The sequence below is a fragment of the Eutrigla gurnardus genome (genome assembly GCF_963514095.1).
Source record: "Eutrigla gurnardus genome assembly, chromosome: 24".
NCBI classification, from domain to species: domain Eukaryota; kingdom Metazoa; phylum Chordata; class Actinopteri; order Perciformes; family Triglidae; genus Eutrigla; species Eutrigla gurnardus.
This window is the reverse complement of record NC_139935.1, coordinates 2,745,292-2,771,207: the sequence shown is the minus strand read 5'-3', so window position 1 is coordinate 2,771,207 and position 25,916 is coordinate 2,745,292. Positions and strand designations below refer to the sequence as shown.

General features: G+C 51.3%; 4 protein-coding genes across 7 annotated transcripts; 2 read left to right on the top strand and 2 right to left on the bottom strand.

Moving 5' to 3' along the window:
* The first annotated feature begins 200 nt into the window (after positions 1–200).
* LOC311009902 (uncharacterized protein) lies at positions 201–5,874 on the top strand. 2 transcript variants are annotated; one of them, XM_084004340.1, is made up of 4 exons: positions 201–313; positions 1,025–2,317; positions 2,395–3,147; positions 3,368–5,874. In XM_084004340.1, exons 2-4 carry the CDS (start codon positions 1,042–1,044, stop codon positions 3,766–3,768), a joined length of 2,430 nt encoding a protein of 809 aa, XP_083860466.1. In that variant the 5' UTR covers positions 201–313; positions 1,025–1,041; the 3' UTR covers positions 3,769–5,874. The 2 variants fall into 2 exon arrangements, with proteins under 2 accessions (XP_083860466.1, XP_083860465.1); XM_084004339.1 differs by having other exon boundaries at positions 227–338.
* fbxo3 (F-box protein 3) lies at positions 5,255–9,330 on the bottom strand. Of its 2 annotated transcripts, none has more exons than XM_084004341.1 (12): positions 9,190–9,330; positions 8,567–8,656; positions 8,312–8,475; positions 8,091–8,205; positions 7,814–8,018; positions 7,416–7,461; positions 7,226–7,310; positions 7,009–7,131; positions 6,823–6,938; positions 6,632–6,739; positions 6,439–6,521; positions 5,255–6,349 (listed from the first exon to the last, which is right to left on the bottom strand). In XM_084004341.1, the coding sequence occupies exons 1-12, from the start codon at positions 9,279–9,281 to the stop codon at positions 6,209–6,211; spliced, it is 1,368 nt and encodes a 455-aa protein (XP_083860467.1). In that variant the 5' UTR covers positions 9,282–9,330; the 3' UTR covers positions 5,255–6,208. The 2 variants fall into 2 exon arrangements, with proteins under 2 accessions (XP_083860467.1, XP_083860468.1); XM_084004342.1 differs by having other exon boundaries at positions 5,255–6,346.
* Positions 9,331–10,402: 1,072 nt separating this feature from the next.
* On the top strand, positions 10,403–14,791 carry f2 (coagulation factor II (thrombin)). Of its 2 annotated transcripts, XM_084004265.1 has the most exons (15): positions 10,404–10,565; positions 10,870–10,950; positions 11,040–11,119; positions 11,195–11,219; positions 11,324–11,389; positions 11,471–11,579; positions 11,654–11,790; positions 11,887–12,180; positions 12,271–12,381; positions 12,629–12,755; positions 12,940–13,107; positions 13,182–13,355; positions 13,425–13,603; positions 14,341–14,411; positions 14,498–14,791. In XM_084004265.1, the coding sequence occupies exons 1-15, from the start codon at positions 10,493–10,495 to the stop codon at positions 14,654–14,656; spliced, it is 1,854 nt and encodes a 617-aa protein (XP_083860391.1). In that variant the 5' UTR covers positions 10,404–10,492; the 3' UTR covers positions 14,657–14,791. The 2 variants fall into 2 exon arrangements, with proteins under 2 accessions (XP_083860392.1, XP_083860391.1); XM_084004266.1 differs by lacking the exons at positions 14,341–14,411; positions 14,498–14,791 and adding an exon at positions 14,188–14,310 and having other exon boundaries at positions 10,403–10,565; positions 13,425–13,622.
* A 128-nt stretch (positions 14,792–14,919) lies between these two features.
* xdh (xanthine dehydrogenase) lies at positions 14,920–25,889 on the bottom strand. Its single transcript, XM_084004259.1, has 32 exons — positions 25,649–25,889; positions 24,872–24,929; positions 23,481–23,577; positions 23,290–23,398; positions 23,081–23,207; positions 22,914–22,975; positions 22,614–22,706; positions 22,460–22,540; positions 22,245–22,389; positions 22,027–22,119; positions 21,478–21,629; positions 20,779–20,872; positions 20,282–20,391; positions 19,993–20,177; positions 19,669–19,921; positions 19,345–19,511; positions 19,153–19,279; positions 18,857–19,073; positions 18,638–18,762; positions 18,421–18,554; positions 18,261–18,348; positions 18,003–18,089; positions 17,741–17,932; positions 17,517–17,662; positions 17,160–17,337; positions 16,633–16,836; positions 16,475–16,527; positions 16,286–16,400; positions 15,958–16,023; positions 15,656–15,844; positions 15,417–15,584; positions 14,920–15,150 (listed from the first exon to the last, which is right to left on the bottom strand). Exons 1-32 carry the CDS (start codon positions 25,727–25,729, stop codon positions 15,100–15,102), a joined length of 4,047 nt encoding a protein of 1,348 aa, XP_083860385.1. The 5' UTR covers positions 25,730–25,889; the 3' UTR covers positions 14,920–15,099.
* Between the last annotated feature and the right edge of the window lie 27 nt (positions 25,890–25,916).

Below are 25,916 nucleotides of genomic sequence, written 5' to 3'. Positions count from 1 at the left end.
ACAATCTTGAAATTATTGACCCACGTGACTATGAGTGGAAATATAATAAACTCTAGGAGAAGAGTATTTCTAATTACTAATTATTAAGATGCTTTAAATCGGTTTGTTTTGTAAACTGAAATTAAGGCATGAATGAGGTCTCGCGATAAATGACCAGAGCGAGAGTTTGGTTTACCGGATTCGAGGCGGTGACCTGATTGGCCGAGCCAGAGGTAAACAAGGAAATTAGCCTTTTCGGCGGGCTGAAGCTACTCGGAGGGTTTAACGCAGGCTGATTATTCTTCTTATTTGCCACAGTTCAGGATATAAACAGGTAAAGAAACACGTTCCGGAGGCAGGTGAGGAAAAAAAGAGGATATTAAACGGGGGTTTAGGGTGTTAGCCGGCCAGTTAGCCGGGCAGTTAGCCGGCCAGTTAGCCGGGCAGTTAGCCGGCCAGTTAGCCGGGCATTGCTTCAGTTCATTGTTCTTCTACAACACGTGATTGGCACTTGTTTACCGTTATTACATTACAGCGGCAATCCCGGGACTAACCGGGACTAACCGTGTTAGACAGTGAACGACCAAAGAAACAGTTTGATCTGCTAGTTTGCTTTAATAGCATAACATATACATTAAGTCTGGTGATGGGGTTTGTTTTGGGATTGAGATGCGCTGTGTTGTTGTTGTTATTGTTATTATTGTTGTTATTATTATGATTTATTTTCGCCAAAGGTGGAAAGTAACTAAGCATAATAATGTATAGGACTGGATTTAAGTATAATTTTGAGTATATTGTTTTTCTACTCTATACTAATGTTCTAATACATCTCAGGAAATATTTCACTTTTTTACTACACTGATCACATTATTAATACAAAATAAAATTCTGTTATAATATAATATAAAGATAATGCTGCAAATACTTTAACTTGTTACTTCCTATAATCAAATAGTTATCATGTAACGTATCATCATCTCCATGGAAACATCCTGGTGTTTCACAGCTGTCCGATGACTCATCAGTGTTGTCGTCTGTGTTGCAGCTGAGAAGAAGAAGAAGATGGCGACCAGACGGAGGTTTGATTCCAAGTTCAAAGAGAGAGTTCTTCAGTACGCGGAGCAGAACTCTGAGGGGAAAACAGCGAAGCACTTCAACATCGCTGCCAACAGGATCCGCTACTGGAGAAAGCAGAGGGAGGAGCTCCTGCTGGCGGAGCCGGGGCAGGCGCCGCTGGACGGCGGCGGCAGGAAGAAGGTGAGCGAGGAGCTGGATGAGAAGCTGGAGGAGTGGATCTACGACCACGATGGCGTCTCGGGCAACGCCATCAAAGAGAAGGCGTTGGAGATCTACACGGAGGTGAGCGGCGGAGGCAAGACCTTCGTGGCGAGCGCCGCCTGGCTGCAGAAGTTCCTCCGGCGGAACGACCTCCCCCTGCGCTGCCGAAGCGCCGTGCCACAGCTGCACCCCAAGGTGCTCGCCGACAGACTGGTCTGGTTTCTGGACCGCGTTGCCAGGACGATGAGCTCCAAGAACATCTCCGAGAGTGACGTCATCGCCATGGACGAGACGGCAATCTGCTTCGACGGTCACAAGATGAGCCGTCTCACCGTCGCCCTCGCCGCCACGGCCGACGGCACCAAGCTGAAGCCCTTTATCGTGTTCCGGTGGGCCGCCGGCGAGGTGGCGGCGATGCTGCAGCAGGTCCCGGGGGCCATCGTCAACACGTCCGTGAACGGCTCCATGAGTCACAGCCTCGTCGCCGACTGGCTGCAGGCCGTGGTGGGGACCGCCACCACCGCCCCGCGGCTGCTGGTGTGGGACTCGTACCGCTGCCACCTCGGCGCCGCCACCAAGGCGGAGCTGAGGTGTGGCTACAACGTCACGACGGCGACCGTCCCGGCCGGCTGCAGCAGCTACGTCCACGCCCCCGAGCTGAGGTGGAAGAAGCCCTTCAGGCAGAGTCTGCAGGACGCCTATGAGCGCTGGAGGGCCGGCGATGCCCACAAGGAGCTCACGGCTGCCGGCGAGCTGAAGCCGCCGGCACGCCGCCTGCTGGTGGACTGGGTGGTCTCCGCCTGGGAGGACCTGGACCCGGACCTGATCCGAGAGTCCTTCAAGGTCTGTGGACTGTCAGTGAAAGGCGACGGCAGCGAAGACCACCTGATCGACTGCTTCAGGGACGGGCAGCCCTGCGCCGCCGGGAGGGACGCACTGACCCAGGTCCGCCAGCAGGACCGGGAGATCCAGGACGAGGAGGACCAGCAGGAGGAGGATGAAGAGGAGCTCTTCAACAATGAACTAGTTGTTCTCGATGAGGAGGAGGTCAGACTGACGGGTGAGGAGGAGGAGGATAGTGATGATGATTGTGGTGATGTAATAAGAATCATTCTAACATTCTTTGTCCCCATCCAGACCCGGTAAAACCAGCGACGTCCGCCATCCAGACTTGTGGCGAGGGCGGCGGCACGGCCCACCTGCAGTGCACCCTCTGTGGTCACTTCTCCAAGAGCCACATCAACCAGCTGACACACGTGGCGGCGTCTCACCCCTCCTGCCTGGACGACGTGGCGGTCGGTCGCCTCGGCAACATCCTGATGTACCAGAGCACCGCGCGGCTGTTCCACTGCAATGACTGCTTCTTCACCAGTCGCGACTTCACCAAGCTCTACAAGCACCTCATCGCTCGCCACTGTGTGGACGAGAAGACGGGCGAGGAGGAGGAGGAGGGAGAGTCCGACGCTCTGAAGAGGAAGAGGAGCAGCGAGGAGGAGGAGGAGGAGGAGGAGGAGGAAGGACAGTACGAAGAGAAGGAGGAGGAGGTGAAGGCTGGTGGTAAGGGAGACGAGAGCGTGCTGATGTTCGACGGCGCCGGGTACCACTGTCTGATCTGCGGCTGGAAGACCAGGCTGAAATCTCTGGGCGTCATCCACGTGGTGAGGAAGCACGACATCCCCAAAGTGCTCGCCGCTCAGGCCGTCAGACGGGATGCCGCCGCCACGCAGGCCAGACAGGCATCGGACGGCGGCGTGACGGAGGAGGAGGAGGCGATGGCCGGGCTGAGTGGCGAGCTGCTGAAGGAGGAGGTGGAGGCCACGGCCAAGGTGGTGCGCTTCATCTCCAACCGCTTCGTGTGTCTCATCTGTGGCTGGAAGACCAAACTCAAAGGTAGCTGCCGCCGCCGCATCACTTCCTGTCTGTCCACCAATCACATTCTGTCTTTAACACATTTCAGAAAACCTCAAACAGAAACATCGGCTTCATCTCTTAGGAAGGTTCCTAACTGATAAATCACCCAGATGTAGACAAGTAGCAGCTTTGATAACGTTAGAATCCTCTAAATGTGGAGGAAAGGATCTCCAATGATGTCATCGTCCCTGTGTTGCAGGCTTCGCCATCAGACACGTGGTGCGATGCCACGAAGTGGAGCGACCGTACGCCTGCCACGTCTGCCAGCGCGGCTTCTTCCTGCCGAGCCGGCGGCAGCAGCACATCAGGCAGGCCCACCGGCCCGGACGCTACGCCTGCCCCTTCTGCTGCTTCAGGTCCCACTTCCTGGGGGGCTTCAGTAGGCACTGCAGCCGCTGCAACGCCCGCGAGGAGGAGGGGCAGGGGGCAGAGGTAGGAGTAGGGGAAGGAGCAGGGACAGGAGCAGGCCCGGGGGCAAGGGAGGAGGAGGAGGAGGAGGAGGAGGAGAATGAAGAGGAGGAGACGACGGAGGGGAAACAGGTGAGGAAAAGGAGGAGAACAGAGAAGGTGAAGGAGGAGGAAGAGGAGGAGGATGACTGAAAAGAAGGGTTAGGAGGAGAATGAGAGGGTGATGGAGGAGGAAGGTGGGGGAGAGGAAAGAAGGAGAATAGAGAGTGGAGGAGGGAGGGAAGCGTCTCACAGGAGCAGCGTCAGCTGATTGACCAGCTGCAGGAGATCTGGGAAACCTTTTATAGACTCCTGTCTACGAGGAGGAGGAGGAGGCCAGGAGGTCACACCAACACCTGAGGAAGACTGACTGTTTCTGGCATGTGACACCAACAGTTAAAAAGCTTCATTCATTCTGATCAAAAACGGGGTTGGTGCTTTTCTTGTGACAGGAAAAATGGTGGTAAATGGCCTCATTTATATAGCGCTTTTCTCCAAAGCGCTTTACAGTAATGACTGGCATTCACCCATTCACGCACACATTCACACACCGACGGCGGAGTCAACCACGCAGGGCGACAGCCAGCTCGTCAGGAGCAATTGGGGTGAGGTGTCTTGCTCAGGGACACCGGGCACTCAGTGGGAGGAGCCGGGGATCAAACCGGGAACCTTCTGGTTGCCAGTCCAACACTCTACTTCCTGAGCTAAACCCCCCTACAGTACAGGAAGTACTTTTACTTACAGTAACTAATAGGACCGATGCCACAGTGGAAATACTCTTAGTACAAGCAAAAACCCTGCATTCAAATTTAGTATCCAAGTATTATTCAAATAATATTAAAATGGTTTGTGATTGGTCAAATGCTGCAAACCCCGCCTCTTTCATGTGCACGCGCTCATAGCTGGACAGGTAAACCCTGGGTTGACTTAACGAGTTACCTTAACTTTGTTAGGGTTACTTAAAGGAGTCATAACCTGGTTTTATACGTATCCAGCCCCCCTTGGATCGCTTTGGATCAATTCGTAAAACTTATTAGAAAAAAAAAAAAAAATTTTAATCAAACATTGAGCTTGTTCTGACCCTTTTTCGTACCGCGATTTTATCACGCGAGATTACGCGCGAGGTTTTGACTGGTCCGGATGTGCATTGTATAATATGTAATGAGGCGCGCGTTGATTCGCCGCAGGAAGGACAGAGCCGGGGGGGCTTGCCTGCATGCAGACTCCAAAACATAATGGCGGCGCTTCGGCGATTTCAGGTAGCGGACGGGGCGGGGTTGGGTGGTGAAAGAGGGGTGGGCTTATGCAAGTAGCCGCCACGGTGACGTCACCGAAGGCGCAGAATCAAAATCTCGTGCTTTAGGAATGCACACCCTTGTGTGCTATTCCTGTTCGGAAAAAGAGCAGAAGCGAAAAAACGGCGCCACTTTCAAACTCCAGCCTTTCAGGCAAGTTTCAACTGAGGTCAAACACAGATATGCATGTTTTAACAAGAGAAATTGCGATTTCCTGGTGATGACTCCTTTAAGCTGGATCTCTGAAAGATACCCTGGGTATGTTGAACTCGCTTCGTAGTACAGGCCCCTGGAGTGATGATGACATCATCAGCTGGTCATGTGACAGTGAACAGACTGATGAATGTTTGTTATGTATTTATTTAGCTGAAAACATAGAAAACAAACCCACCAATCACGTGAGACAATGTCGTCACGGTGACCAAGGACAGAAGGAGACTTCAAAGGAAAACACAGAGAAGCACAGAGCATGACCCGGAAACACTTCTCTTTCAAAATCAAAGCCTGGTTGTAGAAACTAAAGAGTTCAGAGTTCAACTCGCTTCCACTGCAGGAACCGGTTTGGTTTCACCGCCCCCACCAGAGTCCCCCCCCCCCCCCCCACCAGCATCTCTCCGCCACGATTGGTCAAGCAGACTTCGCATCGGCGTGGAAAGTAGTGTCTGATCACCAGTTGACCTGAAGGTGGCGCTACACACCTCATTCCATGATTCAGTGTAAATGTGAATTAAATTATAACGGAAACTTCTTAAAGGGACAGTTGGACATTTAATCAAACGGAAACAAGCCACACTGTCCCTTTAAGGACCAACCTGCCTCACCACCTATATAAACTGCAACGATCAGTCGCCTGATCAATGAGTTGATTATCTTCTGTCAATCGACTGACCGACTATCAATAATCCATTCATTGTTGTCATTGCTAGTGTTTTCTTTGCACATTTGCAGAATAAACTTTTTTTTTTAATAATTTACTGGTCAATTCATGTATTGATCGCTAGACGATCACAATGATATTGATCAGCTGGTTCCTGTAGTGTCAACGAGAAAACTTGTCCACAAAACTTCATGAGCAGAAAACATCAGATTCCCGTGCAGAGCGTCGTACAGAATCGGTCGTCATGACGACTCCACGTGGAAACAGGAAGTAGCGGCGAGCTGGAAGTTTACGCCGCCCTGTCCCACGCCTGTCTCCGGTTACCCGTCCCAGAATCCCCGGCGGTCTGTCGAGCACTCCGATCGCCAGACAGTCCCATCTGGTTTCCATGACAACGCTGCAACGAGGGTGCCGGCAAAGGTCAGATGTGTCGAGGGCACCACGCCCCCTCCAGGGCGGCCATGTTGATTCCTCTTAGGTCGCCAAAGTCGTCGCCATCTCCGTCGCAGTAATCGCCGTCGTCGTCGTGGTCGCGGGACGTGATGCTGGTCGACGCCTTCTGCTGCACGATAACCACGGTAACCGCTTATTAATCGGTTATTATCCTACGTTATTATTCAACATCGTATTACTATAAACGTCTGTTCTTACCGTGCGGACCAGCGGCTCTCTGAACGGTGGGCAGACCATGTGGAAGCGAGGGATTGCCACGTGGAACACTTCCTCCTTATTGGCTACGAGACAAACGACCTGTCAGAACTACAGAGGAACTACAGCTCCTTCACAATAAAAATACTACAGAGGCGGAGCTTGAACGGGCAACTGGACCGGATAGAGGACTCACCCAGTCTGTGGAAGGTGTAGTGACCCTCCATGTACTCTGACGGCGTGGAGAAGGTGGTGCAGCTGGCGTACTCGTGGACTTTCCCGGGTGTCATGACGGGAAACTCTCCTGCAAACACACACACACACACTCAGCAGGTAATATCGACTAATCACAGTCCAGCCGTACAGCATGTGATGCAGGCAGCGTACCGACCACGCCGGGACCCTGAACCTCCTCCACGTTGCCGTCAGACGTGGTGATCTTCCAGTAGCGGCTGTCCAACTGACAGGCGGCTTCAGGGGAGGCAGTGCTGGACATCTCTATTCTGGAAGGACACGTGGATCAGAAGACGGGGACTGGGGGGGGACATGGGAGACAGACAGACAGACAGGTACCTGATCCGGTAGGTGAAGAAGAAGTGTGGTGGGTGGACAGAGGACAGCTCCGGCAGGAAGGAGGTGGAGACGGACACGGTGATGTCTCCGGTCGTCGCCACACAGCTCTTGTCGTGGACGTACCTGAGGACAGGAAGGAGACCTCATCAGCTCCTGCTGAGGACGAGGGACTCGTTGAGCCGAGACCTCATCAGGTCCTGCTGAGGACCCTGTTTACCTGAAGATCTGCTCTCTGATGATGGGATATTCCCCAGCGACCACATTCTGGACGTACGCCGTGAACCACTCGAGGAAACAGGAACCTGGACAAAACCAGACCAGGGTCAGACACTGCTGTGTCACTGTGGACCCGTTTGATCCTGATGGGGTTTCTAAGTGGACTCTGGAGGTCCGACGGTGGAACTGACCTGTGATGAACATGTCGATGGCTGAAGGATCCTGAGCCGTCTGATCCTGAACGACACAAACACACTCTTCATTTACAGCATTCACACACCAGACCAGGGACCAGGACCTGGTCTCAGTCGTCCTTTACAGTACAATCCAACAATAGTAACCTGAGACGCTGCTGAACCAGAGAGTCCAGCAGGATGTTGGACTGCACTGGTCCATTAAGAAGTTCAGCAAAATAAACCAGACAATAAAATGACTGCAGCTGCTTCAAAGCTCCTTCAAAATAAAAGCTGTAAAGCCACAACTGAATCCACAGACACGTTTCTCTTCATTCTGTTCTCACCAAACTTTCATGTTTTGCCTGACAATATTCAAGCTGTTTTCTGACATTTATTTTGAAGGGGCTACGTACGGGGCAGGGGTAGAAGCTCTCGTACATCCTGCGGCCCTCCGCCGGCTCCAGGGCCATGTGCTGGCTGAGTCCGGTGTGGAAGCAGAAGGTGAGCGGGAGGCAGCGTCTCATGCCCTTCCTCTGCTGGAACCCCCCCGCCGCCGTCTCCACGTCCAGCAGCACCTCAGACCGGTAGTGGTTGGACAGGGACATGCTGCCCATCAGCCTGGGGACGCAGACAGGTGGTGGTGATGGTGGTGAGACAGACCCGGGGAGACCCCACCGGACCAGTACTCACCCTGGGATCACCAGCTTCTGTCCGTTGTGGATCCGGTACGAGCAGCGGTAGTCGTCTGGGAGCCTGCAGCCGATCTGTGCCTCGATGTCGTTCAGCTCCTCCTCCACGGCGCCCTCTGGAGGACGAAACAAACGCACCACGCGTTACCTCGACCAGAGGACTCCACGCCAATGTTGTCCAACTAGTACCGTGCATACTCGTGAGGGTGAGAGCCTGCAGACCTTTGAGCGACGCGATCATGCGAGGACACCTCTGCTGCAGGAAGACCTTCAGCTGGTCCCAGGCCCTCTTCAGGACCGGGTAGTACTGCATGTAGCGGCCCAGGTCTCTGTAGTACTGTTTGAACAGGCAGAACCAGGACACGCCGCTCTGCTGCCGGTCCACACTGCAGACACAGACAGGAAGTGGTCATCGTCATGGAGACACAGACAGGAATTGGTCATCGTCATGGAGACACAGACAGGAAGTGGACTCACTCGGTCAGCAGCCAGTGTTTGGTGCACAGGGATCTCCATAGAGGGTTGTGTTTGGACAAATCGTTGAGCCTCCTGCTGGCGAAACTACAACTACACACACACACACACACACTGACTTGAGCAAGCGACGCAACGTACCCACAATTTGGAGTACTAACAGAGTACTTTCACTGCTAACAGAGTACTTGTACAATCGTAGTTTAACCCCAGTAAACTATCGCATCACTTAAGTGTTTGTTATGATTCTCGGCATATTCATCACGTGACATGAACGTAGCCGCTGTTCAGTCGCAACAAACGTAAACAAACGGTTAGCAGCTGTTATCTAGCCGCTGTTAGCTCGCGGCTAATTGACCGTGTTGGGTGATGTACGTGAAGCTAGCTCCGTGCTAACTGACAGCTGCTGTCTGAGTCTTATTTTAACGACCCGCTGTGAATTAAACCGTTAGCATCTCCGTCTACGGCTGTTTATTACACGTTAGCACAGAATCACCAGGTACATGCTAGGCGAGGCTAACGAGCCGCTACCGCCCTCCGTTTGGTCTAAAAAGATAAAGTTCGGTCGCGGCTCCGGTCCCTCCAGTGTGTCGTGGAGGATCCGGACCGCGGACTCGAGTACGTACTGGATCAGGTCCCTGAAGTCCAGGAAGGACAAGACGTGCAGCAGCGGGTCTGAAGGGAGCTGATCCATCTGGAGCTCCGCGTTAGCTGCCATTGTTAGCAACACTTTCTTCTTCTTCGCTCTCTATATATGTGTTAGTGTGCACGAGCGCCACCTGCTGGCCTGGAGGGCGAGCAACACAGATTACATTTCTGCCGATCAATACTCTGACGCGGTTTATTTGGATAAAGTATTTTTAAATAAATAATATATTTTAACCCACTGATGATAATAATGATTATAATACATAATATAATATGATAATTATTAAAACTTTAAACTGATCTAAAGGGTATTTTTTGTGATTTTTTAAAAATTATTTTGTCTTGTCTGATGTTGTTTCTGTCTTTTATATGAATCATACCACTGATACCGTTTCATACTTAGAGAATCCAAATATACTTCTTCTCATGTCCCGCACTGATGAAGGTACTTCTACTCAGTGGTACTACGTGCTTGCCGAGTACCAACCGTCCATCAGACTGGAGACTTTCACCTCCGTATCTGAGAGTAAATATTTGCTGTGATTTGTGCTGAGTCAGGGGTCAGACGGCGACGTCAGCAGCGTGTTTAACGTTTCATTGTGAAACGCTTCTGGTGTTTCTGTTCAGAGAGTGTTTGACCTTTGACCTGAGACCAGCTTCCCAACGAGCTCGGGAACACAAAGTTCTACGAGGCTCCTCGTGACTTTAGGGACACGTCACCGATTCCTGTAGCGCCGCCATCAGGTGAGCTCGCGTAACAGGAGAGCCGGAGAGCCAGTGGGCGACGACGTGCACGATGACGTATTTAAATGAATACTACTTGTGATTAGGAGCAGTAGTACTTCTATAACAGCGTACGGAGAACAATATATAATACCGTTACGTCATTAGAACTACTACATATTCAAATGATACAATAACACAATTTCTTGTATAACTTCCAAAAACTAATATTCTAACAATACATGGGGTGGAATATGAGCATAAATGAATTAATATAACTAATAATAAAGTAAGAATTAGTATTACGAGTATTACCACTTTGCAGTACTCTGTAATACACCTACACAACATGCACTAGTACTGCTCGTTGAGTCAAAGTAAACATTCTTCACATTAAACACACTTTGGCCTTTTGGTCAACAACCCGAACCCCCCCCCACCCCCCCCACCCACCCACCCACAGAGGGCGAGACAGGCTGAGACAGAGACACAGAGACAGACTGAAGACGGACTCTGCTGGATCTGGTCCTGAGTTTCTGCTTGTTTGAGATCTGGATCATGGTGGAGACCGCGTGGAAACCAGCTGCTGTTCTCCTGCTGCTCCTGGTGCACGGCTGCCTGGCCCAGGATGGTACGCATGAGTACTCTTTATTGTACTCCAGAGTACTGCTAATTGCGTATTTAAAATGTACAAATACGTGCGGGATAAATACATGTGTATTTGTATTTAAATGTGTTTATTGTTGCAGAGCCATTTTGAACAGTTAGTTATCCAAATGTATTGACAGTTTGAAGCATGTATTCACTTTTATAAACTGTTAATAACCGTTAATAAGCGTTAAACCATGTTAATAACCGTTATTAATGGTTATTAACGGTTATTAACATGGTTTAACGCTTATTAACACTTGTTAACTGAGCGTCGTGGACTGTAGTGTTCCTTGGCAGCCAGCAGGCCTCTCAGATGTTGGTCAGGAACCGTCGGGCCAATCAAATGTTTGAGGAGGTGAAAGCAGGTTAGTCACCTGAACGATTACACAAAGAAAACACTTAGCGAGTAAATGTACGATTATTATATATTGTGGTTGCTCTGGTTGGCCACCAGGGAACCTGGAGAGAGAGTGTATGGAGGAGATCTGCGACCATGAAGAAGCCCGAGAAGTCTTTGAGCAGACGGATAAAACGGTAGGCTTTCATTTACTTACTGAGTAGTAGTACTAGTAGCCGTAGTGAGGTACTCAACCAGTGTCTTCCCTGCAGGACAACTTCTGGCAAAAGTATCTGGGTGAGTCAACAGATTTATGTCTCACTCCTAATCTCCAACATGGACCGAGTCCACAACAGACCTCAGGATAACTCCCTGTCTCTCTGGGTGTCTCCATGTCCCAGACTGCAAAGGAACCCAGATGAGCAGAACCCAAGACAACATCAACTTGATCAGAACGTGTGTCGACGGTAAAAAAACACATCAAAAACAACGTTAGAAAGTGATGTCATACGATGTAAATACACACTCACGTGTGTGTGTGTGTTCAGGTGTGTGTATTTCGGGTTCTGGAGTGAACTATGAAGGAAACATCAACATCACACAATCAGGAAGAGAGTGTCAACACTGGAGGCACAGCTTCCCACATCCCATAATCAGGTAACCAACCGACGGATGAACCGACCGACCGACCGAGAGTCTACCTGTCTGTCTACCTGTCTGTCTGTCTGCAGGGAGTACAACGCTTCAGAACCAAACAGCAACCTGCAGGAGAACTTCTGTCGGAACCCCAACAAGGACCCTAATGGACCCTGGTGTTTCACCACAGACCCGCAAGTCCAGAAAGAGACCTGCAGGGTCCCGACATGTGGCAAGTACCCAACCAAATCCTGCTACTAGCATGAACATCACTATTCCTACGTATGAGTCCATTACGACCGCCATAAAAACCTCCTATTCCTTGAAGGTCAGCACTTTGTCCCGCCCACCGTGGCCCCTGAACCAATCAAAACCGGGGAGTGTTTACCCTCTCACGGCATAGACTATGTGGGGGACCTGGCTGTGTCCCTCGGGGGCCACGCCTGTCTGCAGTGGTCGTCTCCAGAGGCCAAAACCCTCAGTGTCGACAAGGACTTCATCCCACAGGTCAGTCTGGACAGCAACAAGTGCCGCAACCCCGACGACGACCCCGAGGGCCCCTGGTGCTACGTGGAGGTTCAGGGCAACGTGACGGTGGACTACTGCGACCTGGAGCTGTGTGGTCAGTACAAGTACTACAAGTTTGACTACAAAATGCGACTGTCTGTGGTACTGCTACCGCCTACATATCTGTTCCCTGTCTGTCTACCAGAGGACCAGCTGGTTGACGAGTTCCAGTCCACCGAGACAGAAGCCCGCTCTGTCTTGTTGCCCGCCAAGAAATTATTCTTCAATCCTAGAACCTTCGGCGGTGGAGAGAGTGGTGAGATGACTGACTCTCATGAAGCAGCGAAACCAACGAACTGGTTAACAACCAGCTAGCTAACCGGTTGACTGGCTAGTTAGCTAGCCCAATGTCTAGTTAACGATTTACCTGGCCAGGTAACTGGTTGGCTGGTTTGTTGATTGGTTAGTTAACTGGTTTGTTGGATGGTTGGCCAACAAGTTAAAAATCAGTTCACTAACCAGTAGACTTGTTGCTGACTGGTTTCTGGCTGCTTGTGTCCCAGTGTGCGGAGAACGCCCCCTATTTGAGAAGCAGCTAAAACAGGACGCCAAGGAGGAGGAGCTTCTGGAGACTTACCGAGAGAAACGCATCGTCGGGGGCGACGATGCCGAAAAGGGCTCAGCTCCATGGTAACTGAACCTAAAATAATAAGCTGTCACCATGGTAACCACACTCTGTTTAACTATGTCTTGCTCAAGCAAATCAAAGCATCCTCAATAAGTCAAACCCTGTTCATGATCAGTCTTAGTCTTTACTGGACCTCCTGAACCTGGACTCTGAACCTGGACTCTGTGGTCTCTCTCTGTTCTGCAGGCAGGTGATGCTGTACAAGCGGAGTCCTCAGGAGCTGCTGTGTGGAGCCAGTCTGATCAGCGACGAGTGGATCCTCACCGCCGCTCATTGCATCCTCTACCCGCCCTGGAACAAGAACTTCACCGCCGACGACATCCTGGTTCGCCTGGGGAAACACAATCGGGCCACGTAAGACCTCCGGTCCGCAGGTTTGTCCTACGCTCACCAGCGGGCTCAAAAGAAGATCTCTGATGACTTTGCAGGTTCGAGCGCGGCATCGAGAAGATCGTGGCCATCGATGAGATCATCGTCCACCCGAAGTACAACTGGAAGGTGAACCTGAACCGGGACATCGCCCTGCTGCACATGCGCCGGCCGGTTGTGTTCACCGATGTGATCGCCCCAATCTGCCTCCCCACCAGGAAGATCGCCAGGATGTAAGACCACCGCCGACCTTTGAAACTGCCACCTGGAACGCCGTGAGTAATGTTGTCTTCCTCCAACAGTCTGATGACCGAGGGCTTCAAGGGTCGAGTCACCGGCTGGGGGAACCTGAAAGAGACCTGGAACCCCTCGTCCAGAAATTTACCCACAGTCCTCCAGCAAATACACCTCCCCATTGTGGACCAGAACACCTGCCGCAGGTCCACGTCGGTCAAGGTCACGGACAACATGTTCTGCGCAGGTAACGTTCCCGTTTCTATGTTTGTGTTCTGTTAAAGGAGTCATCACCAGGAAATCGCAATTTCTCTTGTTAAAACATGCATATCTGTGTTTGACCTCAGTTGAAACTTGCCTGAAAGGCTGGAGTTTGAAAGTGGCGCCGTTTTTTCGCTTCTGCTCTTTTTCCGAACAGGAATAGCACACAAGGGTGTGCATTCCTAAAGCACGAGATTTTGATTCTGCGCCTTCGGTGACGTCACCGTGGCGGCTACTTGCATAAGCCCACCCCTCTTTCACCACCCAACCCCGCCCCGTCCGCTACCTGAAATCGCCGAAGCGCCGCCATTATGTTTTGGAGTCTGCATGCAGGCAAGCCCCCCCGGCTCTGTCCTTCCTGCGGCGAATCAACGCGCGCCTCATTACATATTATACAATGCACATCCGGACCAGTCAAAACCTCGCGCGTAATCTCGCGTGATAAAATCGCGGTACGAAAAAGGGTCAGAACAAGCTCAATGTTTGATTAAATTTTTTTTTTTTTTTTCTAATAAGTTTTACGAATTGATCCAAAGCGATCCAAGGGGGGCTGGATACGTATAAAACCAGGTTATGACTCCTTTAATAACAACGGCTCCCAATCACCTCAACAACTCGTGTTCCCCAGAGTCCCCCCTGTAATAACTCCTCATGTGGCGCCACCATCAGGTCAACGTGTTTGTGTCCAATACTGAATTTAGCCTGAGACGGTCTGTGTTGCAGGGTATAACCCCGAGGACACCCAGCGTGGCGACGCCTGCGAGGGCGACAGCGGCGGCCCGTTTGTGATGAAGGTGACCATCATTTTAAGTCGCCTATGTAACATTTTATATATATTTATATATCTGGTAGAAGTTGACATGCCTGTGTTCTGGTGCAGTACCCTGCGGAGGACCGCTGGTACCAGATGGGGATCGTGTCGTGGGGCGAAGGCTGCGACCGTGACGGGAAGTACGGCTTCTACACGCACCTGTTCAGGATGACGCGGTGGATGAGGAAGACCATCGAGAGGACGGGGAAGGATGGTGACGACGACTAGACTCTCTTCCTGTTCAGCGAGACGATGCCAATAAAGTTTGTTCTTCAACGCTGGCATCAACAACAAACATTGGCGTCTGGTTCAAACATACTGTTCAGTTATCAATAATCAATGAGGAATAAACATCCAGCGAAACGTGTTTCTAGAAACTTTATTTCATTCGTACAGTTCAATAATCTCCTATAAGATCACATGATCGATATCTGTAAGCTTCATATGTCATTATGAATGATTGTGACGGCCGTGATGATTAAATGTGTTGAGTGGATCAATATTAATAGGAATAATATTAATGTTAGCCCGTTAGCTAACAGTGTGTTCCAGTCACGTAGCGGTGAGCTAACCAGCGGCTAACGGCAACATCGTGAGTCGTACGTAGATCGTGGTAGATTGTTGTGCTTTGGTAGTTCGGTGGTTCGTGGTCCTCTTGCCTCTCTCTGGTCCTAGACCTGTACAGACCAGGGGGTGAAGGTTCCAGGTTTGGCCGGAGTACACTGGAGCAGAAAAACAGTGATGCAGCATTTATTAACATCATGTTTAAAGAGGTTTTCCTCTAGACATCAACCCCCCCAACACCTTTGGGATGAGCTGGACCGGCAACTAGGAAGTCTCGACATCACCTGAAGAGGTTCAATGTACCGACGTTTCCATTTCAATCAAACATATACTCTAATTTTTCAGCGATAAATGCTAACGTGTTTTCTTGCTGTGGACAATGTTTCCACTTAACTCTTGTGCAACTGACAACAACAAAGCCTACCAGTTTAGTGAATCTGTCGCTGCAAGCGTTGCGGATCCTCTCGGCGGAGGCGGGGCTGTCCAGCCTGAAGGGACCGCTGATGCCCGACTCCACCCGGGCGGCGATGATGGCGTCTTTGATGGCGTAGAAAAGCGACGACGCAAGGAAGAGAGGGGGCTCGCCAACGGCCTGGAGACAACACAATCGGATTCAGACTAAAGTTGCGTAGAAGATGATCTATGCGGTACGAGCCGACCCACCTTGGAGGCGAAGATGGCCTTGTCGTTGGGGGCGTCGCGAAGCAGCGAGACTGTCAGCTGGGTGGGGATGTCACCAAAGGACGGGATCTTATAAGAACCGGGACCCCGAGTGAGGAGGACGCCCTGGGGCGAATAATGAAGCTCCTCCAGGGTGAAGAGACCCAGACCCTGCATGAACCCCCCCTCCACCTGAGGACAGACACAGAGGACACTTTGACTTGAAGGAGGAGCTCCGGGAGAGACGTCACTGGACCAGTCAAGTTTCCAAACGATTGATGTTTGAACCATTGGACCCGACTCACCTGTCCAATGTCTATCGCCGGGTTGAGACTGTGACCGACGTCCATCACTATGGTGCTACTCAGGTTCTACAACACAAATATAATACATATGTAGAATACACTATACATATTCGACAGCATATAAAACACATTTCTTAGTTTGGGTTTTTGGAACATATTGAAAGACTTATGCTTCGATATCGAGGACGTTGGAGACTGAGTTAGTCTGAGATACAATTTCTGCCTTATTCAGGGGCAAATGGTCCTAAAAGAGGTCTGGAGGTCTTGAAAAGCAGATGCTCAGTTACCTTTGTAGAAGTGTAGCAGTAAGTAACAGTAAAGGACTCACCTTATGGGCTCCGGTCAGACAGTCGACCTCCACCTCTGAACAGGCGACTCCGTAGGTGAAGTAGTTGAACGCTCGGCCAGAGTTTGTGTTAAAGTCGTAACCGAGATCCGGAGTCCTGACGAGACACGGGAAACAGTGAAACTCTGTCCCGGACTTTGTATCGACAGATTTACTGAATCGGCGACTCACTTGTAAAAACCGTTTGCGCTGAGGTTGACCCTGTCGAAATACGCTGCTCTCACCTGAAACGAAAACAGACCGACTCCTGAGATGACCTCTAGGATCAGAAAAAACTACTGCAAAAATCAAGTACACCTATGGCACATATACAAAACAATCCTGCTCACCCAGTCTTCCCATGATCCTTTTGGGTTCTCGGTCTTGTACGGTTCCAGGCGTTTCACGAGGACCTCACAGGCGTTCAGCACAGCAGCTCCATTGAGGTCCGAGGAAGCGGAGGCAGCAGTGGGGCTGGTGTTGGGTACCGTGTTGGTGCTGGTCTCTGAGATGTGGATCTTTGAATAGGGGATTCCCAGAACCCTGGCAGCAACCTGGACTCACAGACACAGCTTCTTAGAGGACAACATCCAAATCCCCCAGGTTTTTATACTGGGGCCCATATCGTGTCTCTAAATTACAAACTTGCAGGAAATCAACCAATCCTCCCAGTCCATTCGGCAGCCAGCACTGCTGAACAACAGCCATGTCCAAGTGTCTCAAGCTCATCAGCTCATCTAATGGCCACTAGCAGGTTTATTGTTTATTTCAGTACAAATAACTCCAACAGCTGCGTGAAAGGTTGAGCCGTCGACCAAAAACCTGCTTTTTAATTAAATGACAGAAAACAACGTTATGGTCTGTTTGGCTCAGGTACCTGGACCATCTTGGTGTGGAGTCCTTGTCCCATCTCCGTGCCACCGTGGGTCAACAACACCGAGCCGTCGGTGTAGATATGAACCAGAGCTCCAGCCTGGTTGAGGAAGAGCGCGGTGAAGCTGATGCCAAACTTGGTGGGAACAATGGCGAGGCCTCGTTTGGTCCACCGGTTCTGTCTGACAGACAAAAAAATACCCAGAGGTCATTTTGTTTGAGCTGTTTTCTGGTTCCTTGACACAGCACTTTACAGAAACTTCAGCTGGTTTCACAAACATTAAACTCAACGAGGTCTCAGATATTTGACTCGTTCTAGTCCTCAACAGGTTTCAGGACCTCGGACTAGACTTGGGATTACCTATTGTAAAGGTCGATGGCGGCTCTGCGCTGCTGGTATCCAGAGCGTGACAGGCACTCGTCCCAGCAGCGGTCCAGGGTGAACTGAACCAGGATCTGGTTGTAGGGTGTTGAGTCACCTTCCATATACATGTTCAACCGGCGCACCTGCAGGAAGACAAGGTATTGGATCAGCCGCAGCTCGTCCACCCGAGTTCATCGCGTCTGACGTTTATATTTACGTACCTCCTCGGCCGGCCTACCGAGACTCTGAGCCACGTCCGTCATCCAGTTTTCAGCGATCATCATGCCTTGCGGCCCTCCAAAGCCCCTGAAGGCCGTGTTTGACGGCAAGTTGGTGCGGCACAGGAAGCCGCGGCCACGCACGTTGGCCACCTTGTACGAGTTCTCCATGTGGAACAGAGCGCGCTCCATCACCTTCGACCAAGGAACAGAAACATCAGCGCGTCGTCGGCAAAGAGACGTCTGCAGGTCAGAAGATACTCACCGACAGAGAGAGGTCCATGGAGTTACCGGCGTTACTGTAGTAGGACACATCCAGAGACACCACCTTCCCACTGCTGAGGAACCCCACCTGGACCAGGGGAATTATTTCTTGAATCAGACCAAAGCGGTCGTGTAACTTACTGTTACGTCCAAAAGTACTTCAGACACAATACTACCACAATACTCGAGACAAGTACTACAAACTCCTTCCACTGCTTCTAATGCTACAGCTAGTGTCCAGCAGGAGGCGTTCTCTCACCTTGTATTTGCCATAGAAGGGGTGTCTTCCCCCAGTGACCAACATGTCCTCGTCTCTGTCCAGCATGCACCTGACCGGCCTCTTCAGTCTACGAGACAAATTGTTACGTTTCATTTGAAAGAAGAGACGATCAAATGTACGAGATTGTTGCCAAACGTACTTGTTTGCTGCCACTGCGACCACGGTAGACAACACGGTGGTTCGGGTCTCCTTGCCCCCGAAGCCTCCACCCATCCTCTTCACCCGGACCACGATCCTGTTAGCGGGGACCCCCAACGCCTTGGCCACCAGACACTGACGGACCGGACACGAGACAATTTAAAGGTACAGACATTTCGTCGATGTAGGAGAGTATTAGATTATGAGAGTATTATTACCTGTGTTTTGGTAGTACTCTGGGTAGAAACAAAGAGCTCCATCTCGCCGTCTTCCCCTCGAGGAACCGCCAACGTGACGTTGGTCTCCAGGTAGAAATGCTCCTGACCTCCGATGTGCATCTCACCTGTCAGATTGTCATCGGTAATCAATCAATAATTAATACCTGATCAACTGGAATCAGGAGGAAGTCTTAAAGCCACACAGACAGACCGACCTACCCTCCAGGATGTGGTCGGCCTGTTTAAAGCCCTCCTCCAGGTCTCCGCTCTGGATGGTTCTGATTTGCTGATAGAAGGACCGAGCGGCGATGGCTTCCTGGATGGTGACCACCGGCGGCAGGTCCTCGTACGTGATCCGGACCGCCTTGGCAGCTCTCTGAGCGTGAAGCTGAGTGTCGGCGACCACAGCACCGACGATGTGACCGACGCACGTCACCTGCAGAGAGTAGGGAAAGATCGTCATCGTCGCCTGGCCGTGACCCTGAGGGAGGAACCCGATTGGTCGGAGGAGTCACCTTGTGTTCGGCGAAGATGGTCTCGTCGTACTCGATTGGTCCGGTGGCGTTGCTCCCGGGAACGTCGCTGGCAAACACGCAGCCGACCACGCCGGGCATCCGTTCTGCCTCCGAGGGGTCTATGGACCTGAGACACGCACCTGGTCAGAGCGGGATGTGTGTGTGTGTGTGTGTGAGTGGGCGGAGTCTTACAGGATGTGGGCGTGAGCTCTGCTGCTGGTGACGAGCGCAAGGTGCAGCTCGTTCTCGTACAGCGGCACATCGTCGCAGTAGACCGCCTCGCCAGTCGCCTGCTTCAGGGCCGACAGGTGCATGACGGGATGACCCACGCTGTCCTGGCCGCGCCCCTCAGGCACTGCCTGGAAGTCACATGACATGTTTCAACACATGGACACGAAAACCGCAGACTATGACAAATATAAAGCAAATACATCCATCTGATAAGAAACCCCAAATACAAGTCTGGACCTGGAGAGGGTCTGAGAGGGTCTAAGACACCGAGGTGACCCCCGTTACCTGGTAGACCTGAGCGCTGGACGGGGTCTCCGGGTGATAAACCTCTGCGGCGCTCTGACAGTCGGACTGAACCTGGTCCACGTCCACACCTTGCAGTCGGAGCTTCTGCAGCACCGTCAGGTAGAACTTGTAGAAGAGACTGAGGGTCAGAGTTCGCCGGTACGTCACCATGCCACCTGGCACCGAGGGGTCGAGGGTCATCTCCTCAGCCAATGAGGAGCAAGCGTCCTGCAGAAGCTCCTCCCCCCAGCGCCTGGATGCCACAAGGACGAGTTAAAGACGAAGACGCGAAAAAGAAACACATCTCATTGTTGTGTTCGTTACCTTCCCAGCAGCTTCCTCGCCGTCTCTGTCGCCAGCACCGTGGTGGCCGCCATGCCGCCATAGCTCAGCCTCAAGTCCTCGACGATGGCGTCGGCAGGGGCAAAGGTGACGCTCATCGCTGCCGTGACGATGCTGATGTCATCCTCGCGGCGCGGCGACTGTTTGAAGGCGGAGACGAACTGAGACTGAAGGGGAAAAAGACACCAGAGCTGACGTTAGAGTCTGGGGGGTTCTGTGGCGCTGGTTGCTAAGTGACGGACGCTGGTTGCCAGGGCGACGAACGTTCTACCTTCTTGCTGTAGGGGATCTCGATGGACAGAAGGATCTCCTGTGGTCGCACCGTCGTCTTCCTGTAGCCGGTGAAGAAGCCGTTGTCCATCCGGACCACGCGGCTGCCGTCTGAGGTCAAAGGTCAGAGTTTAGTCCGCAGTGAGTTCACTGCCTCCGCTACAATTAACAATTTGTCTATAAACTGGACGATGAGTCGGTTTTGACAACTGCCACGCCGACAATGTGACGCTAAACATGCCAGAATTCTCGGCTTGAACGCCTTCGGAAACGTCCGATCACGAGTTCTCTTCTACGAACTGTGACGAGATCTTGTGTGCAGACAGAAACAGTGACTCAGCAGTTTGGGTGAACGGTCACATGACAAGTAAACGCACCACGACCACGATTTTTCACAGAAGCAGAAAAAATCCGATATGATTATTTATAGCAGCTTTCTGAGTAAACTGATCCACAGCCAGTGTTTATGTCTAGTGTGTGTGTGTGTGTGTGTGTGACCTTTGTCCATCAGTGTGACCTTGCAGCCGGCCGCCATGAACACGGGGTTCAGGTCTGATATGGGACTCGCCGTCATGATGTTCCCACCGACGGCCTGAAACACACGGATGCGACATCAGAATCAGAAAGGAGTTTATTGCCTCAATGTTCAGTTTGCACAATATTTACAAGACGGGAATAAAGAGTTGCTGTGGTGCCAGGAGGTCCTGGTCTTGCCAGACCTCTGGAGGGGGAAGGGGGGGTTCAAAGAGATCATGTGAATCATGTGACACACAGACGTTTATGGTGGTTCAAGCTCCATAAAGTTACGTGTTTTGATGGCTTTCTAAGCACACATTAACCAGAACGCATCCAGATGTCCTGGTGTCCTTGAACGTGACACTGAACCTGAAGGGTCCTCCTGGGTCAGGGATCACTTTTCCATGTTCCTTGAACTAAACGCTGTTTGGTACTACTCACACATAAAGTTCTATTCTCCTAGGCCCCTTGAACCCCCCACAAACGGCGTGTCTCCTGGGAAAGACTCCGATCTCCCAGTGATCCTGAACTGCCCACTGGACCTGATAAGGACTTTGAAAGGTTCCCTATATGTTTCCTGGAAATGCTCCACCCTTACTGGGACAACCCTGCTCTCCCAGTGTCCCTGAACTACCCACCTGGTGTCACTTATTGACAGCGGACAAACAGTCGGGGACTCACGGCGACGTTGCGGATCTGCAGTCCGGCGAACCAGCGCAGCTGTTCCAGGACGGCGAGGAAGACCTGGGTCTGATGGGGGGGAAGGGTCTTTAGGGCCCGCCTCAGCACCGCCCCCATGTGGCTGAGGGTACACGCTGAACCAAACACCACACCTGAACACACACAAACATTGTGTTTGTTATTCGGGGTCTCCAGGACATGGACCCTCATGACGTGATCTCATGGTTTTTCATCTGGTTCCACCAGCAGGTCAAAGGCCACATTCAACAAACATATGCTGTGGAGGCAGAGCTACCGACGATGAACTGATGTTATTGATCGTCTGCAAACCAAACAAACGAAAGTTTAAAGTTAAAATCCTCGGCCAGCTGGTCAGAGTCCTGGTCCTGGAGCTGAACCAGGTCTGCAGAGCCTTTGGCAACCGAGAGGATCAAGTAGGAGTAAAGGAAGTCTGCAGGTCCAGGTCCTTTCTCCAGATGAAGTAGTATCACGAGTATCAGTAGTATTAGCAGTAGTAGTAGTAGTAGAAGTAGTGGTAGTAGTCCTCACCGTCCTCTGTGTGGGTCACTGCGGTCAGTTCGGGGATGAAAGCTGGAGCCAAGATGACCGGGTAGACCAGGTTCTTAAACTTCACCTCAATACCTGCAGACACACAGGGATGAATGAGTGAAACAGTGAGTGAAACAGTGAGTGAGTGAGTGAGTGAGTGAGTGAGTGAAACAGTGAGTGAGTGAGTGAGTGAGTGAGTGAGTGAGTGAGTGACTGACCCACTTCGGTGTTCCCCACCACCACCTTGGCGTCCGGATGTTTCCATTTCAGACGCAGGAACTCGTCCAGGCTGTCGGGCTGGAGCCACGTCACCCTCTCGCCGTGGAAACGCAGCAAGGTTGACCTCTGACCTTTGGTGAGGGACTACAGGGAGGAGGGAAAGATGTGTTTGCGTGTTGTCGTGTGACGTCGTGTGTTGTTGTGTGTTGTTTACCATCAGTTCGGGGGGGAAGATGACTTCCTGCGTGGGGTCAAAGGGCAGGAAGTCCGCTGCGTCGTATAAAGACGTAGATTCCTGAAGAAACAGACGTCAATCAGAAACATGAACCAGGACCCTGATCTGGAACCAGTTCAACAGTCCGACTCACGTCAACCACTTCCTGTGAACTGTGCTCAGCTGCGCTCCCATTGGTCAGACAGCAGCCGTCCTTCCTCCCCCCGCCGCCACAGCACCCCCCCTCCTGGAAGGACAGAACACACCGGGTCACCACTTCCTCCACATGGACTCAACATTCACAGTAACAACTGGACTATTATGATTATGGTCTGTCTTCGCTTCCACAACTCAAACCCAAGTCCAGTTCTGAATCACAACGGCCGAGACCCCAGACCCAGAACCAAGACCCTGATGGATTATTATAGTGTGTGTGTGTGTGTGTGTGTCTCACCACAGTGAAAGTCTTGTAGCCCTCCAGGATCGGTCTGTAGCCGGTGCAGCGACACAAGTTTCCTGATGGAATATTAGTTTAGTCAGTGATGTTAATAATATTATTATTATTCATAAATGTTATTATCATTATTATAATTATTATTATCATATTATTATTATTAATACCTTGGAAGGCCTCCTCCACGTCGGCCATCTTGGGCGTGGCATTGTTCCTCAGCAGAGCGTACATGGACATGACGACGCCCGGAGTGCAGAACCCACACTGGGACCCGTGAGACCGGGCGATCCGCTCCTGGACCATGGGGACAGGGGTTCATGAGGACCGGGTCTCTGCAGCCCACTAGAGTCAAAGGGACTAAAGGTTCTGGGTTTACCTGGACAGGATGTAGTTTCCTCGCCACGCTTCCGATGCCCTCCACGGTTGTCACGGCGGCCAGGTGCAGGGAGCAGAGGGGGGCGAGACAGGCGTTGACGGCCTGGTGGCTGGACCCCACTAAGGACTCATGAGGACTCACATGACTGCAGACACACACACACACTCACACGCCCCCTGGTGGAAGGATACAGCAGCTGCTGGTTCTGGGTCTGGTATCTGGAGACCATCACCGTACAGGCTCCACATCCTCCTTCAGCACAGCCCAGCTTGGTTCCAGTCAGACCCACTAAACACACACAGGGGGGCTGGTAAACCCTAGTGGACCCTTGTGGACTCCAGGGAGTGAGTGTGTGTGTGTGTGTGTGTGTGTGTGTGTGTGTGTGTGTGTGTGTGTGTGTGTGTGTGTGTGTGTGTGTGTGTGTGAGAGAGAATCAGCCCAATTAGAGGTCAGATTGAAGAGTCTAAATGAAGAGCTAAACCTGTTTCTCTTCATCGTTGTCATTTCCCCTGGAATGAGATCAAATCAGTCACAATGGACTTGGGTGTGTGTGTGTGTGTGAGAGTGAGTGCGTGTGAGTGAGTGCGTGTGTGTGTGTGAGTGCGTGTGTGTGAGTGCGTGTGTGTGAGTGAGTGCGTGTGAGTGAGTGTGTGTGTGTGAGTGTGTGCGTGTGTGTGTGTGTGTGTGTGTGTGAGTTAGTGCGTGTGAGTGAGTGTGTGTGTGTGTGTGTGTGCGTGTGTGAGAGTGAGTGCGTGTGAGTGAGTGCGTGTGTGTGAGTGAGTGCGTGTGAGTGAGTGTGTGTGTGTGAGTGTGTGCGTGTGTGTGTGTGTGTGTGTGTGTGTGTGTGTGTGTGTGTGTGTGTGTGTGTGTGTGTGTGTGTGTGTGTGTGAGTGAGTTAGTGCGTGTGTGTGTGTGTGTGTGTGTGTGTGTGTGTGTGTGTGTGTGAGTGTGTGCGTGTGTGTGTGTGTGTGTGTGTGTGTGTGTGTGTGTGTGTGTGTGTGTGTGTGTGTGTGTGTGTGTGTGTGTGAGTGTGTGTGTGTGTGTGTGTGTGAGTGTGTGCGTGTGTGTGTGTGTGTGTGTGTGTGAGTTAGTGCGTGTGAGTGAGTGTGTGTGTGTGTGTGTGTGTGTGTGTGTGTGTGTGTGTGTGTGTGTGAGTGAGTTAGTGCGTGTGTGTGTGTGTGTGTGTGTGTGTGTGTGTGTGTGTGTGTGTGTGTGTGTGTGTGTGTGAGTGCGTGTGTGTGTGTGTGTGTGTGTGTGTGTGTGTGAGTTAGTGCGTGTGAGTGAGTGTGTGTGTGTGTGTGTGTGTGTGTGTGTGTGTGTGTGAGTGCGTGTGTGTGTGTGTGTGTGTGTGTGTGTGTGTGTGTGTGTGAGTGAGTGCGTGTGAGTGTGTGTGTGTGTGTGTGTGTGTGTGTGTGTGTGTGTGTGAGTGCGTGTGTGTGTGTGTGTGTGTGTGTGTGTGTGTGTGTGAGTGAGTGCGTGTGAGTGTGTGTGTGTGTGTGTGTGTGTGTGTGTGTGTGTGTGTGTGTGTGTGTGTGAGTGCGTGTGTGTGTGTGTGTGTGTGTGTGTGTGTGTGTGAGCCTACGTTTCCTCCTCAGATATAGCAGCAGGTTCATCTCCGGTTCTGCGTTTCTTTCAACAATCTGCAGAATATTAATGACATAAATGTTATTCATGTAATTAATAAAAAGATGAATCTGGATTATATTGATTTTCTTGACGTTGACGGATGCAAGCATTTGTTTTAAAAACTAATCGATTAGCGAGAAGAGAGTCATTCATAAAGATCAGCTGACATCACATGACATCAGTCACAGAAACCATTCATCAGGGATATTATTTATAAAACTCAAACAAATGATTCAGACCTCATTTACATATTTGTAACATCTTCTTATTAGTACAGTGAGGAGCATTTGAAGGCAACATAACACAAGCAGATGAGAGACAGGGGTCCGAGAAGCTCGCCTGCAGTTCCATCTACCGCCAGAGAGGCCGCTAGAACCAACGCATCTAAAACCTTACAGACTGACACTTTACTGATGAATGTTAATTGTGTTATTTGTTTCTCTCGCGTTTAAAAACACCCCATTCCTAATAAACTAGGTCAAAGCGACGTGAAGCTTTAACCTGATTGTCGGACGGAACAAACAAACACGTCATGTTCAAAACAAACAACAACAACAACACTTGTTTTTGATATGATGATATGATGTCACAGCAGTTGTTCTTCGTGCAGAAGCGTTTTTTCCTCAGTCCGTCACACACACACACACACACACACACACACACACACACACACACACACACAGAACTCCCGTTCAAAAGTCGCTCATTTAATCGGAATCAGAGTTCTTCTTACCTTCTTCCCGTTAACGAAGAAGATGAGTTCGTCAGACCCGGACCCGGACCGGGTCTCATCATCGGCAGTGGTCCCGTTCATCTCCCTCTCGTTGCCGGTCCTCTGCGTCCGCTGAACCGGTCTGTCACTTATGATCCGGACCGCCGCCGCTCAGATGGGTGGACCCCACCGCAGAGAGGTGTGTCCTTCAGGGACCTGCGGCTCCTCCGACTCACCACGATTCAACGACTGGGCCGAATCCCGTGGTGTGTTCAGGTGCCCGGAAATC